General features: G+C 40.8%; 1 protein-coding gene across 1 annotated transcript in view; it reads left to right on the top strand.

Moving 5' to 3' along the window:
• The window catches only part of LOC136423428 (dynein axonemal heavy chain 5-like), an 81,183-nt gene that overhangs the window by 18,407 nt on the left and 45,346 nt on the right, over positions 1-17,430 (top strand). Inside the window, exons 14-38 of the mRNA XM_066411569.1 lie at positions 47-166; positions 697-898; positions 1,580-1,675; positions 2,162-2,425; positions 2,846-2,911; positions 3,065-3,154; positions 3,538-3,677; positions 4,366-4,517; positions 4,953-5,160; positions 5,600-5,702; positions 6,259-6,331; positions 6,889-7,022; positions 7,632-7,757; positions 8,327-8,527; positions 9,022-9,196; positions 9,943-10,061; positions 10,645-10,836; positions 11,321-11,439; positions 11,810-11,945; positions 12,635-12,798; positions 13,708-13,948; positions 14,446-14,645; positions 15,367-15,520; positions 15,898-16,060; positions 16,415-16,605. Coding sequence (XP_066267666.1) covers positions 47-166; positions 697-898; positions 1,580-1,675; positions 2,162-2,425; positions 2,846-2,911; positions 3,065-3,154; positions 3,538-3,677; positions 4,366-4,517; positions 4,953-5,160; positions 5,600-5,702; positions 6,259-6,331; positions 6,889-7,022; positions 7,632-7,757; positions 8,327-8,527; positions 9,022-9,196; positions 9,943-10,061; positions 10,645-10,836; positions 11,321-11,439; positions 11,810-11,945; positions 12,635-12,798; positions 13,708-13,948; positions 14,446-14,645; positions 15,367-15,520; positions 15,898-16,060; positions 16,415-16,605 — 3,829 coding nt within the window. The remainder of the gene's footprint in view (positions 1-46; positions 167-696; positions 899-1,579; positions 1,676-2,161; positions 2,426-2,845; positions 2,912-3,064; positions 3,155-3,537; positions 3,678-4,365; positions 4,518-4,952; positions 5,161-5,599; positions 5,703-6,258; positions 6,332-6,888; positions 7,023-7,631; positions 7,758-8,326; positions 8,528-9,021; positions 9,197-9,942; positions 10,062-10,644; positions 10,837-11,320; positions 11,440-11,809; positions 11,946-12,634; positions 12,799-13,707; positions 13,949-14,445; positions 14,646-15,366; positions 15,521-15,897; positions 16,061-16,414; positions 16,606-17,430) is intronic.

Genomic DNA, 17,430 nt, shown 5'->3' with positions numbered 1-17,430 from the left:
TTGAATTGACTTTCTCTGTTGTTTAACGATACAACTTTGTCTGCAGGGCCCCCCTGTTGAAGAGGATATCGGAGTGCATCGAGCTGAACCGTGCGTACCAGCGCGTCTTCCACAAGACCAAGGAGAAGCTGAAGGAAAACCCCCACGAGAGGCAGTTTGAATTCAGGTAACCTAGCAACAATAGCTTAGCAACAGACTAAGGGTGTGTTTTAGGCTATAGGAATTGGACATGTCCTGCATTGATATCAGAAGTTACAATGTTAACATAAAAGATATAAACTAAGCCATTTATCATTTTGTAAGCAATTATATTTTCGTTGATTTAAAGCACCCAGATACTGTAAATGTATTTAAGTATGCATGGTTTTTATTACGCGCTTAGGCAAAAATGGAATGTTTGCGGTGGTTTTAAATTTGCGGCAGCACTATAGTCACATACTGCTAACTGTAACAGTATTGGACAAAAAAAACCCACCGCGAACATGTCTGCATTTACAGTATACAATGAAGGCTAGGTTTGATGTCATCCAATTTTCTGAAATATTAAGCACCAGGTTCTAGAAACTTGAACTGTACATCATCCAAACCAAAAAACAAAAACCTTTTTATGCTAGCGAAGATTTAAAGCCAGTGTCTCTATTGCCTTTCTTGTCAGCAACCTCAAACTAATGTTCACCTGTATTTTGTATTTTCCAGTGAGAACTACATCTTCGGTAAGTTCGACACGTTCTGCAAGCGGCTGGAGAAGGTCGCCGACATGCTGAACACCATGGAGAGCCTGTCCGGGCTGTCGGGGGTCAAGATAGAGGGCATGGAGGCCATGGCCGTGCGCTACTCAACCATCGTCACTAATACCAAGAAGAAACAGTACGATGTGCTGGATCACAGGAAGTCTGAGGTTTGTATGTGCTCCATAACAGTGGTGTTTTGGGTTGGGATTGGTGTACATGTCAGGGTTAGGGGTAAGGTTAGAGTGAGGGCATGGAGGCCATGGCTGTGCGCTACCAGACCATTGTGTCTAACAGCAAGAAGAAACAGTACGATGTGCTTGATCACAGGAAGTCTGAGGTTTGTATGTGCTCCATAACAGTGGTGTTTTGGATTGGGGTAAGTGCCAGGGTTAGGGGTAAGGTTAAAGTGAGGGCATGGAGGCCATGGCCATGCGCTACCAGACCATTGTGTCTAACAGCAAGAAGAAGCAGTCCGATGTGCTTGATCAAAGGAGGTCTGAGGTTTGTATGCACATAAAGCCCCTTTCACAAGTCATACTATCCACTATATTTTGTCCCATGACTGGGGTGTGTCATTGATTTCAGTGAGGTGGATTTAAAAGATGTGAAGAAGCATTTATTCAAATGCAAACTCTAACTTTAGGCCTGTTCCAGTGGAAACATTAAATCTAGTGCTTCTATAAAACAAAGTGATACTTTCCAAGTTTGACTTTCCAAGGTTGAATAAAATCAAAAGGTAATGGGGTTGCATTAGGATTATGATTAATCATTTCAGCTTTTATTGTGCTGATGTGCTTGAGGGTTAGTGTGCAAACAATAAAAGTAATGAGTCTTGTCTCACTCCCCAGTTTGACAATGACTACATGGAGTTCCGCGGCCAGATTGACGGGCTGCAGATGTCCCTGCAGAACTTCGTGGACCAGTGGTTCGAGAGGAACCTCACCGTAAGTATTAAACATTGAGGCCTTTTAATGTATTTTTCACAAATATCAAGCAAGATTGCTTGTATTTTAGGCTATTTTTTCATCATAATCATAATAGGTTATGGAGAAGCTGACAATTGCAAAATGTAAGTGGAAATTTCTACCCTTATTTTAAATGTCATTTTCTTGAATAGAGCACCGCATTCAATTGACTATCATATGACATTGTTATGTGACAACAAAAGGGACCACTTCATTTTCCAAAATGTAAAATCTGATGTTGAGTTGATCCTATTTCAGCACCTTAAGCTAGTCTGTCATTCCAATTTTTAAGATTCCGTGCATAATTATCATTATGCAGATTGCATGCACACATACACATCAGGTTGGCTATTGCTGAAATTTCACTAGAATATCCTTAAATCAATCTTGTTGCTCAGAAATAATCCTTGCTTCTTTTTCCGGAACTTAAGAGTTTTCTGTTTTTCTACACTTTCTTATCACCAGACTGAGAAAGCCTTGGAGCTCTTGGAGAAGTTTGAGATGATCAGAGGTGCCAAGCTCGACCTTGAAGAAAAGTACATGCGCGTCTTGGGCTGGTTCGGTCGCGACCTTGAGAACATCCGCAAGGCGTACCAGAAGTTCAAGGACAACCCGTCCATCCCGAGGAACCTCCCCCCAGTGGCGGGGAAGATCGCCTGGGCGCGGCAGCTCTACAGGAAGATCGAGACGCCCATGCAGTACTTCAAGAAGAAGCCGGACATCATGAGGGTAGGGTGGATTTTCTTTAGGACCTTACTGTGACACAAAAAAGGATGAACGTACAAGATCCTTGTACATGATTTACAATAGAGTTTTGTAGCAAAGATTTATATGTGCTTGTATGTAATTCAAGAAGAAGCCGGACATCATGAGGGTAGAGTGGATTTTCTTCTTTAGGCATCCTTGGTTAGAATTGAGCCTGAAATAGTGACGAATGGTTCTTTACATAATGATTGTAAATTCATTTGCAAATTTTCTGCAGTTTCAGTAGGCAATAGTCCTAATATCAGTAATGCTGTTATGCTATACATGTGTCGAGCCAAGGAAGTACAATGATCATTATATGTTTGCATTGAAAATAAAGTTTGTATTTATTTAATCTTTCTGTTGGTCCATTTTCAACTCAAGTCTGATTTTTTCCCTTCCCAGACTGCTGAAGCAAAGAAGGCCATCCGCAGCTACAACAAGATGGCAACTGTGCTCCTGGAGTTTGAGGTGAGTTATGAAAAACCAGACGTTAGATAAAACTATAGACCACAAGTCCTGTAAAATGTGTTGCCATCTGAATTTTGACTACTTTCTTGAAGTTCCTGAATTTTGTTGTAGATTTATTCTTATTCTTGATTGACATCTGTCGTTGGTTTGTAGATGTTGTACCACCGTGCCTGGTGCCGAGCTGTGGAGACCATCAAGACTGGCATGAACGCTTCACTGGTGGTCAGGCACCCAGAGACAAAGGTATGAGTTTCAGTGTTGTGATCTTGAATAGAAGTGTTTATTATCTCATTCAGAGTAATTCTTACAGAAGTGTCTTTGCTGCTTGTGTGTTTGCATACAATAGAATTTGACTTCCATTTCTAGAGAATTGTTTTAAAATAGTTAGAGTATATCTGCCATTTCTGACATTGCAGATTTCTCTTGTCCTATCAAATGGAATCAAAATTATGAGATGTTTACAGCTACATGACAGAATCAAACGTTAAGATAATGAATGATTGATCAATCCGTTTACTCTCATCCAATTGTTAGTTGAAAATTTTTGCACTGTACATTGATTGTGTTCAAAAGTTTTAAAGCTAACAAAGCTGAATCCTATGTCTCATATCAAATGGTCGTTGCAGCAACTGTATGTGAACTTTGACCCTGCCGTGATGGAGCTGATGGTAGAGGCGAAGTACCTGAAGAAGATGGGGCTAGAGGTTCCCGACAGTGCCTACACGCTCTGTCTCAAGAACGACGAGATCAAGCAAAACCACATCGCGTAAGTAATGCTTAGGGTTAGCGTTAGGGTTACGGCTAGGTTTTGAAGGTTAGGGTAAGGGTTATATAGAGTTAGGGTTAGGGCTAGATTTTGAGGGTTAGGACCCTACACGCTCTGTCTCAAGAACGACGAGATCAAGCAAAACCACATCGCGTAAGTTCACTGTTTATAAGTTCGTAAGTTTAGCTGTAGCCTGTGTAAGTTCAGTGACCCTGCCTATGGACCAAGAAGCCGTGAGTTTGAATCCTGACTGTGTCGCTGACCTGACATGCGCGCTACTTGAAAGGATTGCAGTCCTTAGGACGGGACGTTAAGACGCGGTCCACTGTTCATTGTACTTGTCGAAAAGTGCTAGTCAGGAATTTCAGAATCTCTGGTACAATGATCCTGTAGATACTGTACATAGCGTCTGTCTTCTCTGTCACGACCAGTGGAAGAATATGGCTCTTCAGTCGTAAACTGGTTGGAGATCACTTTTATTTTCAGAATCAATTTTTTTTTCTGTAAATTTGAGTGTATTTCCATATGTTACAGACTGAAGGAGGTCCTGAGAGAGTTTGAGGGGATTGTTGCGAGGATCCCGAATGTTCTGCTGCCTCTGATGCGCCCGTTCATTAACCATGTGGACAAATAATCTATAATTACAGCTAATTAAGCTAATTAATCTAACCATTCTTTTGTGCTTCAGGCTGAAGGAGGTTCTGAGAGAGTTTGAGGGGATTGTTGCGAGGATCCCGAATGTCCTGCTTCCCCTGATGCGCCCGTTCATCAACCAGGTGGAGGAGGCGGTCCAGCCGGGCCTGACCATGCTCACCTGGACGTCCGTCAACATCGACACATGTCAGTCAATCATCAATCTATACAATGTGTTATTATTGCCAGTAATAGATGTCAGTCAGCATTGACAGATTTCGATCAATCATCACTCAATGTCTATTGACTTTAAATTGAAGCAATTGCTCACATTTTCAGCCTGTGTTCACTTAATATTCAACAGTAGAAATTAGCTTGTTTGTTTAAGCAGCAGAATACATGATGATGATGATTTTTTATTGCCTTTTTCCTGAATTACTACATGTAATGTTACAACTTTTAGAACTTGTCAATTGTTTCGTGTCTAGTGTGCCAAGTGAAATCATCATATTTGAGAATCTGCTAAATACTTTGAAACATTGTATTAGCATCAAGACAGATGCAGAAACTGTGAGATAATCTAATGTAAAATCTTAACATTTAAGACTAAGATGATAAAGCTTTCATCTATCCACCTTGCAGACATCGGGAACATCTACAAGGCCCTGAACAGCCTGGAGCTCCTGACCAAGCAGGCGTCGGACGTGCTAGAGTGTCGCATCGAGAGCGTTCTCAACGAGATGTCCTTCACCGCTCTCTGCGACCTTCCCGACGACGAACCCGTCCAGGTGTCACATTTCCTGGAGGTCACCGAGAAGACCTGCAACGATGCCTCGACCTTCCTGGCCAAGTAAGGACTAAACTTTTGATAATGATTACCTTAAAGGCATTCAGTTTTATTTAGAATACTTTGAACTCATTGTTTCACTTCTAAGCCCCCATTTCTAACTCCAAGCTATGTTTGAAAGTATATTGACCAGTGGAGAAGCCCTTAATTGTTTTTGTAACTGTTTAATTAAGATTGTCATTTGTTCAAATTTATTTAGACCTTTGTTCTGGGTTGAGGTTGATATCACTCGAACTTATGACACTGTATTGTACAGCAGCGTGAGTAGAACTTTTGATAGTCACTGAGACCTACGAATGTACATTGTACTCACTAGATTTCCTCTAAAACACATTCTTGTTAGTAATGTTACCTGTTGTTCTAGCAGCTATCAGTACATCATTATGTACTCACACACAGGTAAATATCACAAACTTTAACCATGGCTTGTGTTTCCCGCCAGACAAAGTGCTCTTGTTGAGGAGGCAGTGTTTGAGCTGATGGACCTGCTGGACAAACACCTGAAGCCTTCTGAGCAGACAAATCTGGAGGTAACAATTCTGTCTGTCTGAAACCTAACTATCTTATATATCCTAATATAACTAATAGAAAGTAATAAGTCTTCTGACCATTACACATGTCATTGGTTGTAGGTACGCATGTGTAATACCCTTTCAAAAATAACATGACCTGAGACCAGATAAGATCATACTTTTTGTAGACAATTAGTATTACTAAGTATATTCATATCAGGTGTAATCAACATACACCATTTCTAATACACTATAGTACTCTGAATTTTTCAATAAAAATATTTTTTTAGTTATATGTAGAATAAGGATGTCTTCTATTCATATTCAGAGGAAAGTCAGAAGACTTACATGTATCCAGTTTGGATGTTCGATAAAAATTTCTCTCTAAAACTTCATATACTGTGTTTTACCAGGAGACAGAGTTCCATTGCCCGGACGCCAAACACAAGACTCGCTACCAGTATATTGTATTATTATATCTATTCGGATGTATATCATGAATGTCTTCTCTAACTTGTTGTATGTGTTTTAGCGTGAGACCGAGTTCCGCTGCCTGCGCCCAGACGCCAAACACAAGACTCGCTGCCAGGAGTGTCAGCCTTGCTGCTACTTCAACCTGCTGACCTACTACAACCAGAGGAACACAGAGGCTCTTGTCAAATGTAAGAAATCTTTGCTTGTTTTGTTTTTACTGATTAATGTTCCATGGCAGAAGTTAGGATACAACAAGTAAGCAAAGGAACACTAGTACTGACCCTTAAGCTTGTCAAGTGTAAGCAAAACTTTCAAATTGTTTTCATCACGCAAGAAGTAAACAGCCTTGTGGTTTAACATAATGCATGTAGTTTGATCCTGTACTAACTGTAGTTTGTAAATGCCACTGTTACAAGCTGTGTGAGGGCGTAGTGGCGTACAATGCAATGCTTCATAATCAGTGCTACTTATTGTCTCCCGAGATGACATCACAGATGTCCTCGTTCAAGGTACGTTCAAGGATGTATTGTTAGCATGCTTTTGATGTGTAGCTCTTCTGAAATGTGTTAGAGATGGGAAGGAACATACTAGACTACATAAATTATATAGGGAGCAAAGTATACTCTTTCAAACAACTCTAAACTAGATGATAAAAGGTACATCTACCTGGAGATCTGGACCACCGCCATCCCAGTGAGTGATGGTTGAAGTTCTAACTTGACTCAACTTGATTTTTCCTTTACAGGCACCCGGCTGTCCCTGGAGGCCATCAAGCGTCGTCTCCAGACCACAAACAAATACCAGGAAGAGATGCGCAAGAAGGAACCTCCGAAACATCCGCTCTTCAAGGCCGAGATCATCCTGGCCATCCCCAACGTGGTGAATGAATGAACTTTATTGCTAGACAATCATAGTTTATACACGGCACAATGTATGGCAAGAATGACAAAGCAATCAATTATACAATAATGCTAGTCTATTCTTGAAACTATGACTACAAGAATGTGAACGTAAATGGCGTATTGGTTTTTAGTCTGTACACTTGAAGAAGTCGACACGGCAAAACCAATGTGGTAACAGGCTGAATAAAATTTCCAAATGGGAACTACGCAGCTCCAGATGTCTCACTGAGGGACGGCTGCGGTGTGAAATATGTCGGTTAGCTTGAGGAATGAATCCACTCTACTTTATAGTAGCATCGAAATAATACTGTAATTCACTTTTATCTTCATGGTACCAAAATTTCACGGTGCAAGGAAAATGGACATTTTCACTGAACTTTAACTTCACTGTAGCGGCAATTGATTTTCAGAACAGATGTGTGAAGGAATCATACATAATAAGAACAGTTTTTTTCACAGTGATGATAAGTTCACGGTACAGAGGTGACCGTGAAAACAGTGAACATAAAGTTACAGTGAAAGAATCAAGAAGTACAGTATATGTTAAAAGTTTCTGTCTTTAACCATTCATTCTCTGTTTTGTAAGGTGATGCGGCCGAGCCTTGACGACATCCAGTCCATCCTGAACAAGGCCGTGCAGCACATCCTGAGCATGGCCAAGTGTGTGCCGCAGTGGGCACACACCCAGTGGCTCCTTAAGCAGCATCAGAGGGTAACACAGCTTTTCTTCTTCAAGGAAGATTTGTTACCCGCTCATGCCACTTACTTGGGCCAGAGTCACTCAAGATTAGGACTTGTAGGAGTCACATAATTTGACATGCTGAGAAAATTATTTAGACTCCTGTCTATCAGCCAATTTCAGCAGTGTTGGTATTAGTTGTCAAAAGACCTATCCTCTTCAACAGCAAATTTAGAAACTTGAATCAAAAGTAGGACTTGGAAAGCACAGATCTACAGTAAGGCAACACAATGGTCCCTACAATTTAGGATTGACATGTTTGTAGTCTATAATTTGAAAAGATTCAGCTGCTAGTACATTTTCTCCATCTGGTGATGCTGAAGAATCATCAGAAAAACAAATTATAAACTAGATCTAGATGTCTCGCCTCTCGCAAAATTTAATCGAAAATTACTTGGTTGTTTTATCTGAAACATTGATGTTGCCCTGCAAAATATAATACGACAGATCTTGAATTTGTGAAGACACATACATGTAGTAACACAGCTCTTTGTTTTGCACGTTGTGCCTTTAAGTTAATTGACGGGGTTTGTTTTTGTCAGGAGTCGGAGGCAGCCCAGGAGATTGGTGAAGACGCCAAGTTGATGCCTGCCTCCTACAGCAAGAGCCTGGACAAGGTCATCTCCGAGCACAAGGACATCACCAAGGTCGTAGTGTCCTTGAACTCCATCATCGGAGGCTTCAAGGTCGACTGCCAGGCTATCCTGGAGGACTTCAACTGCTTCAAGGAGCTGTGGACGGATGTAAGCATCTCTGTTTTTTCATTGGATTATGTAGTAGTGGATTGTGTGGTCCAACAGTTAGTCACAACACATGTTGCAGCAAAGTTTATCATTCATTGTGCACATGCATTTACGTGTTGAAAGGGCAAAGAGAAATATACATTGAAAACAAGTACACTGTGTATGAACATTCATTTTCTGAGGCTAAGATGTGAAGACTAGCACCAAGCAATCAGCACTAAGGACAGCACCAATGATACCATGTATGTCCTGTAAATAACCAGATAAATAGCAAGCTACATTTTTGTAATTGTTTGCAGTAGTTTTATTTTTGTCGATTCACAGTGACCTATCACACTGAAGAGATGCATGTCCAATACATTACTACAGAATTGTTTCAACCGGGAACTTAAAACATTGTGAAAACCTCGGAGCCTTTTCCTTACTAATGCAAAATTAAATCCATCCAGAAATAAATGAATTTACAGAACATGTCATTTTTTTACCAACTCCAGGAGCCAGCTGACACTGTGAAGGAGTTCATGGACTCTAACCCGATCATGTCGGAGTTCGAGGCCCAGCTGCGGTACTACCAGAAGATGCAGACGGACATCGAGGAGCTGCCTGTGAGCTACCGCGTCGGGTCGGTCGTCTTCATGACTGAGCCTCTGCAGACTGCCCTCATCTCAGGTGATATAGCATTGTGTCTTTTAGAGAGTTATAAGTCATAATACAAAGAGTGTTCATTTTACATTGGGAAAGACACTCAGTGAATTCAAAGTTTCCAAATATACGTATCTTTGAATTAAAGTTAAATATTTCGAGCTGCCTGTGAGCTATCGCGTCGGGTCGGTCGTCTTCATGACTGAGCCTCTTCAGACTGCGCTCATCTCAGGTAGGATGGGACATCTATTCATAGTACACTTTGTACAGTATAAAGGTCACTGTTACTGTAACTGTTACTGTATTCTTTAAATCTAAGACTGTCACACTAGAAATCAGACATTTCAGACCCAGAATTATTTTTTATGTAACATATGTTTGGAAATACAATCGTATATGATAGAATGTCAAGAATTGCTTGACAGTTGTACATGGTACAATGTACCTGAGTGAATGGCAACAACAACAGAGCAAACAACACAATTATACAATGGTATGACATAGACAAAATAAGGTACATGTACATTGTTGAGTTGTGATGCAGTATACAAATTGAATGTACACTTTAATTAAATTTAAATGGAAGCAGTTCCATTACCAAAAACTTTGCGGTCTGACATTCATTCATATTTTGGTTGCTTCATTGTGTTTCGAAAAGGATATTAAGTGAAAAAGTTATAATGCTGTATATATAGTCAAACAAGATTTTGTTTTCCATTCCAAGTACATGTAACTATTCATTTAACATTGATATTTTGTCATCCCTTCCCCAGAGTGTAAGAACTGGAAGCGAGCGTTCGGCAAGGCCCTGAACACCAAGGCCAGCAGCGACATGGAGTTCATCTTCAACTTCATCGACGACCTCAGCAAGCGACTCAGCAGGCCTATCAAGGTAAGGCCCATATATGTCTTTGGGCTGCTAGTTAATTGATAGGGTAATTAACTAACCTAATAATTAATTAACTGATTTATTGCTTAATTGATTACTGATTTCCTGCCTGAGTGGATACTTGCATTGTGGCTCTTTCAATCTGTTATGACTATTTCTGATTATAATGTCCTCAAGGATCTTTTGCTCTTTTCTATGCTGCTTGTCTTGGCTTCCAGCGATTCGTAAGGACTAATATTACTGACATACACTTTGCAAGCTTAGCTGTATATGCTTTCACACACTCCTTAGCTCTTACTTTTTAGACAAATAAGTTTTAAAAATGCACTCACTGGTAATTTGATCAAATTGTGATCTTAGCAAAACAATTATTATGATACAGGTATACATGCACAAAACAAGGTAACTCACCAGGGTCTTTTCTATAATCAGACTTTTTTGTAGTGTGTGTGTTTGATCCAATTTCAACAGTAATGGAAGAGTAAGTTTCTGTTTTATATGAGAGCATCAGCTAGCTTCTTTCTGTGCCCAAAATCTGACAAGATTTACTCTTTTTTGTACTGAACAAACCCTCCAACCTCCACAGGACCTTGATGACGTGCGTGCAGCAATGGCGGCGCTGGCGGAGATCCGGGAGAACGAGATCAAGATCGACATGACGATCGGCCCCATCGAGGAGACCTACATGCTGCTGAACAAGTTTGAGCTGTTCTTCGAGGACGGGAACGCCGAGAGGGTCGACAACCTGCGCTATAGCTGGAACAACCTGCTCCAACAGGTGGGCTTTCAGACAGTATTCAATGATAGAATGTTGAATTTATTGTACTGTATCCTGTTTCAATAGGCTTTCAAGTAAAGGTCATTGTAACAACAAGCTCAAACTGCAATTTAGTAACTAGCAAATAAAGAATACTACATGTGCCAGGACTACTATAAGGTATGATACACACATAAATTTCAAGTCCAGGACTGGCAAAAATGTATGGAGAGTTGACTACTATAGGATTTTTGTGCTGTACTTATACACCAAACCATAGCCTCCATAGTTATTTCCAGTCATCATTTTAAAACATAACATAATACAGGTGTTTTTGCTGACTTGTATACATACTGCCTTATGATTGCTATGTTTATCAGATCATGGGACCTTAAGCTTATGCACAACCAGACTACTAAGTACATTCAGACAAATGCAATGCTATCCACTGCTGTACAAAAAAGGCATTTTGTTAAAAATCACCAATTCTCCCCGCCCCACACAGATGAAGGACGTCCAGAACCACCTGCTGCAGATCCAGCCGACCTTCAAGGCCGACCTTCTCGCCGGCGTGGTCAAGTACCAGGAGGACACCGCCTTCTTCTACGGAGACTACGATTCAAAGTAAGACTTATAAATACTTCTTGCTATTTGTTGGAGAGCCCCGACTTATCGAAACGGCACTTATTAAAAAGACTAGGGGTCCTTTCAGGTGTGAGTGGTTCAAAACCTACAGTCCTATGGTCGCACATGGGGCATTTGTTGTATTGAAGTCACCTGAGTTAGCGCCGAATGGCAGCCGCTCCAGACCCTTGCAAATTTTTGCAAATGTTTGTTTGCTTTATGCAAGGATTGGACTGCCGTGCCACTTGAGATATATTCAATGATCTTCTTCAGATTAAGGCTCTGCCATTGTCCCTTGGAAAGGACAGATATCTATCACCACCTCAAGCTATATATGGCTTATGTTAAAGGCTTTATTTTTCTATTCCAGGGGCCCGAATGTCCAGGACATCCCACCTCGCGAGGCCAGCGACCGACTTGTCGTCTTCCAGGCTCGGTTTGACGAACTGTGGGCCAAATACAACACCTACTCAGGCGGGGAGGAGCTCTTCGGCCTCACCGTGCAGGTATTAAAACAACAGGAGCTATTCAAATTAAAAGTTTATTGGAAATTCTTGCCTGTAGGCTAATTACAATTAGTGCATGTAACATGAAAAGAACGGACAGGCAATGATAAACAATATAATGTACTATTAGTATGTGACAACTCTAGTTTAACTACTGACTTCAAAGTCTAACTTATTGGGTTTGACTTCTTTTTCCTAGACAGTGGAAGACGAATGCTCCCACTTTTTTGTTGTTGTAATGTGTGGGTAATGTGATGTAAAGAGAAGTGTAGTTTTCTTTTTGTCTTATTATCAACCTTGTCTTGACTTTGTCTAATTTGTTTTCCAATTAGACTATCTAAAATTGTTTTAATTTTATTTGCATATCAAGTCATAGTTCTTGGTTAAAAACCTGCTTATCAAGAAATCTTGCCCAGAGTCACTGACGAAAAGTAGTGGATGCTACTTGAAACATCAGTGACTGTTTCCAAAATCATATAAATCCATTTGCTTGAGTAACTGCTTTTTGGCATATCTTATTACCTTTGATGTTTTTGCTCAGTGTCACTGACGAAAAGCAATGGATGCTACTTGAAACGTCTAACCGTTTCCAAAATCATATCCAGTTGCTTGTCATGTAATGAGTAACTGCTATTCGGCATATCTTATTACCTGGATATCTAACCTTCATCCACTCTTCATCCTTGCAGGAGTACCCAGATCTGCAGCGCATCCGTCGCGAGCTGGCGCTGTCCCAGAAGCTGTACGGGCTGTACAACACGGTCATCGAGAGCGTGAGCGGCTACTACGACATCCTTTGGAACGAGGTGGACATCGAGAAGATCAACAATGAGCTGCTTGACTTCCAGAACAAGTGAGTGGTTTTAGTTTCAGTTGGTCTAACAGTGGCTAGCAATGCTGGTCCTGGCACAGAAGGTCTGGGGTTGGAATCCTAGTGTAGGTTGAAGACATGGTTTAGAGGCTAGGGGCCCGGGAGCTTGTGCAAGATCTGTATATTAGTTTGGTGGTCTGCATTCCTGTCTCTGTGTACAGAGGGCAGGGGTTTTAGTCCCAGCCTTGCTGTCCAATTTTTTGCTTTACTGGGGTAGGAGCTGATCTTCTCTTGTTAGAGAAAAGTACCTTTAGAAGCATAATTGAATTGTACAATTTAAAGACTCTGAAGTTTCTATATATGTGTTAGACACATTGCACTCATCATTGATTTTCAAGACCAATGATTTTCTTATGGTTTATTACCACTTCTTAAGGTGTAGAAAGCTACCCAAGGGCCTTAAAGAATGGCAGGCTTTTGAAGATCTCAAGAAGAAGATCAACGACTTCAGTGAGACGATTCCCCTCCTTGAGAGGATGTCAAACTCTTTCTTAAAATTTACACAATGCTCCTCTTTTTCACTTCTTAAAGGCAACCAAAGCAATATTAGGGCCCCAAAAAATAGAAATTTAAAAAATGCTGAAATCTTTACGGTAGTGACATTTGCTAACATTGTTTAACACATTTGCGTTCTAACTTCATACTTTGAGCATTTTAAAACCAGGCAAAATCGTGCTGTACGATGATTCTCTTAATTTTACGAGCCTACAAAAACTCTGGCCGCAATTTTCAGTGAGTTCTCACATCACAACGATGTCATATTTTTGCATGATGGACGTTGCTATACATTGTGATAATGTTGTTTGAACTAATCATGTATAGAAATGACTAAATAAATTGACTTTCAAAATCCGATTTTTGGGCACTTATATTGCTTGGGTTACCTTTAAGGTGTCGTAAGCTACCCAAGGGGCTGAAGGAGTGGCAGGCATTTGAAGATCTCAAGAAGAAGATCGACGACTTCAGCGAGACGATCCCTCTCCTTGAGATGATGTCGAACAATGCCATGATGCCGCGTCACTGGGACCGCCTTTCCCAGATCACAAACACCACATTCGACGTCGATAACGAGAACTTCCAGCTCCGCAACATCATGGAGGCCCCGCTGCTGGAGAACAGGGAGGACATTGAGGTAAAATTAACTGTTTCTTAACAGAAAAAAGATTGTTTGGGCACTGAAATCCAAACAATATATACTAGATGATTTTGTGGACAGATAGTCAAGAAATATTACAACTACATGTACACTTACTTGAACTTATTTTATAACTGCACTATTCCAATACATTCACACAATATTGTTATAACATTTAACTGTATAAAATGCATCCTTGTTTTCAGCATACAATAATTGCTTTAATGTCACAAGAGCGTAAAGTATAGCATATTACTCTTACGTCACCCCAAAATGAAATGCCTGCTGCAAAAAAAGTTCATAAATGTGTGCTCTGATATGCATTCCTAAGCTGTATTCAAAATTAAGGCCACTCTCTCAGGAGATATTTTCAATCGGTACAAGCTAGGAAACATCGGAAAAACATATATTTCCTGAAACCAGTAATGAAAACAGTAGGATTGGGAAATATATACGACATAAAAAGAAACTAAAAGTCTCCATTTACTCCCCAGGACACCTGCATCGCAGCCATCAAGGAGAGAGACATCGAGGGTAAGCTGAAGCAGGTGATTGCAGAGTGGAGCGCGCAGAGCCTGTCGTTCGGCCAGTTCAAGTCCCGCGGCGAGCTGCTGCTCAAGGGCAACGAAACGTCCGAGATCATCGTCTACCTGGAGGACAGTCTGATGATACTGTCTTCGCTCATGAGTAACAGGTGATTTATCACATGTTTCTTTTTATTCAAATTGGTTAAACTTTATGCTTTCTAAATTTCGTGTTTCTTTCGCACAAATTTGTGATAGCCACAATTACATGTATCGTCATGATAGTCCTGATTATTTATGATATATAACCGATGTTGATAAATCCTGTATTGAACTTAGTCTGTCTTTAACATACTACAGTGCAGGCTTTTCAGCTGCTCCATCAATGAAAAAATAAACCTACAAAGTTTTCGCTTTTGATAATAATAATCTATGGCATTCCATGTACATCTTTACATGTGATTCAAGCATTATCAGAAAATTTCTCATTCAATTTTAAATATATAACAAAATTCAATTTTTTTCTACCCCCTGCATGTATAATGCACCCTCTAATCCAAACATCAAGCTTTTCTGAAATTTGAGGAAATGATTTTGATCCTAAGAGAGTCAAAATGTAACATTAACCTTCGAACTTCACTCTCAGGTACATGTATGCAAAATTAAGAAAAATGAGGACAATCAAGAAGGTAGACACATTTAAGGACTTAGTCTACCCCTATCTTCATCATTGCAATTATTAAAAGTTTTCCCTGATTTGGTAAGGTGACAGCTTTTCAAATTCTTTCCTATCTGCAAAACTGGTAGAGTGAAGAAAGCCAGTTTTCAAGCAAAATCAAACCAGAATTAAGAAATTTAGACTTAGGAACAAATTCTTGTTTTTTCCCCCAGGTACAACGCCCCGTTCAAGCCGACCATCCAGCAGTGGGTGCAGAAGCTGTCCCAGACCAGCGAGATCATTGAGAACTGGCTGGTGGTGCAGAACCTCTGGGTCTACCTGGAGGCCGTGTTTGTGGGGGGCGACATCGCCAAGCAGCTGCCACAGGTTGGTGATACATATATTTATTAGGCTACATTTTAGACTGTTATGTAAACCGTAATATTTTCACGTAGTCATAGCTTATGTTAGAGAGGATATGAAGAAATGAGATAGGCACAAGGAATCTCTGGATCTACCTGTAGGCCATAACTGACATCCTCAAACAACTTACTCAGGTGCGGGATGCGTCATGATATATATTGAAAATGAAATTAAAATAGGGCATAACAGAAATATTAAGAGCATATAAACTGCATTTCGCATGGTGCAGGGCTAAACAACATTCAGAATTAGTTGTTATGTGCAATATATACAATTTGCTAGTTGTCCAGGAGGGAGGCTGAATAGTGAAAGCTGAAATTCTTTTTTTTTTCCTCTGCTAGGAAGCGAAACGGTTCAGCAACATCGACAAGTCGTGGATCAAGATCATGCAGCGCGCGCACGAGAACCCGAACGTGGTGGCGTGCTGCACAGGAGACGACACGATGAGCCAGCTGCTGCCACATCTACTGGAACAACTGGAGCTCTGTCAGAAGTCGCTCACTGGTGAGAGACAGGCTAGGAGTGATGGGATAACACTGTATTGTCTGAAACTTGTTTCAAGTACATTGTAGCTGTCTATCATTTGGAATGGGGTTGGAGTGAACATTTTCAAAAAAGTCTATCATTTCACTCAAAAGGAAATTTGGTTTCCCTCAAAAGGGTTACTATCAGAAGAAACAATTTGCAAGCTCATGACTAATTAAGAAAACTGAAGCACAATCTTACTTTTAAGCAGTTTTACGTACATGTATCCCTTGACAACAATAATGTCAATCAGAGCCTATTTGTAATTGTTTTGTAAGTGTCATTATGACGGTGCTGCTGCTTGCAGTTAAATATTCATTTGTTCTCTCCCAGGCTACCTTGAGAAGAAGCGTCTGATCTTCCCGCGGTTCTTCTTCGTGTCGGACCCGGCGCTGCTGGAGATCCTGGGCCAGGCCAGCGACTCCCACACCATCCAGAGCCACCTGCTCAGCCTGTTCGACAACGTGTACAGAGTCGACTTCCACGAGAAGGAGTACGACAAGATCCTTGCCATCAACTCACAGGTGAGACACTGAAGAAAAGAATGGGTTATTGAATGAATGAATGAATGAATGAGTGAATGGATGAGTGAACCATCCAGAGCCACCTGCTCAGCCTGTTCGACAACGTGTACCGGGTCGACTTCCACGAGAAGGAGTATGACAAGATCCTTGCTATCAACTCACAGGTGAGAAGGAAGGAGTGAATGAAAGAGTGAATGAATGACTGAACAGATGAGTGAACCATCCAGAGCCACCTGCTCAGCCTGTTCGACAACGTGTACAGAGTCGACTTCCACGAGAAGGAGTACGACAAGATTCTCGCTATCAACTCACAGGTAAGAAGGAAGGAGTGAATGAAAGAGTGAATGAATGAATGCGTGAGCAAAAAAATGAACCATCCAGAGCCACCTGCTCAGTCTGTTGACTTCCACGAGGAGTATGACAAGATCCTTGCAATCAACTCACAGGTGAGGCACAGTGGCAAAACTTCTCTGGCAAGGCAGCCAATAGAGGGTTCTCAATCAGGAATCTTTTTGCCCCAGCATTGTCATTGAAGCTTGATTGCAGTGAATTTCTGAACATAATTATAATGTACTGTTGGTTTGAGGGTTAAATATATACCTTCTTGTCTGCAATCACACTTATGATGCCATTGATGCCCGCGATGGACATCCAACTCCAAGAAGAGGAAGATACCTTATGTAAACAATAATTTTCAGCGTGTTTCAGTTTGTCATGTTTAGTCCTAAATGTACAAAATGTCATCAACTGATGGTTTTCTTTATGGTGGAAGGGTGCCTCTAACAAGTCCAATTAGGACTCTTTCCTCCAAGACCCATATCAAGT

Source organism: Branchiostoma lanceolatum, chromosome 17 (assembly GCF_035083965.1).
Source record: "Branchiostoma lanceolatum isolate klBraLanc5 chromosome 17, klBraLanc5.hap2, whole genome shotgun sequence".
Taxonomy (NCBI): Eukaryota; Metazoa; Chordata; class Leptocardii; order Amphioxiformes; family Branchiostomatidae; genus Branchiostoma; species Branchiostoma lanceolatum.
Note: the sequence above shows the minus strand (reverse complement) of the source record. Positions and strands in the feature narration are given on the sequence as shown.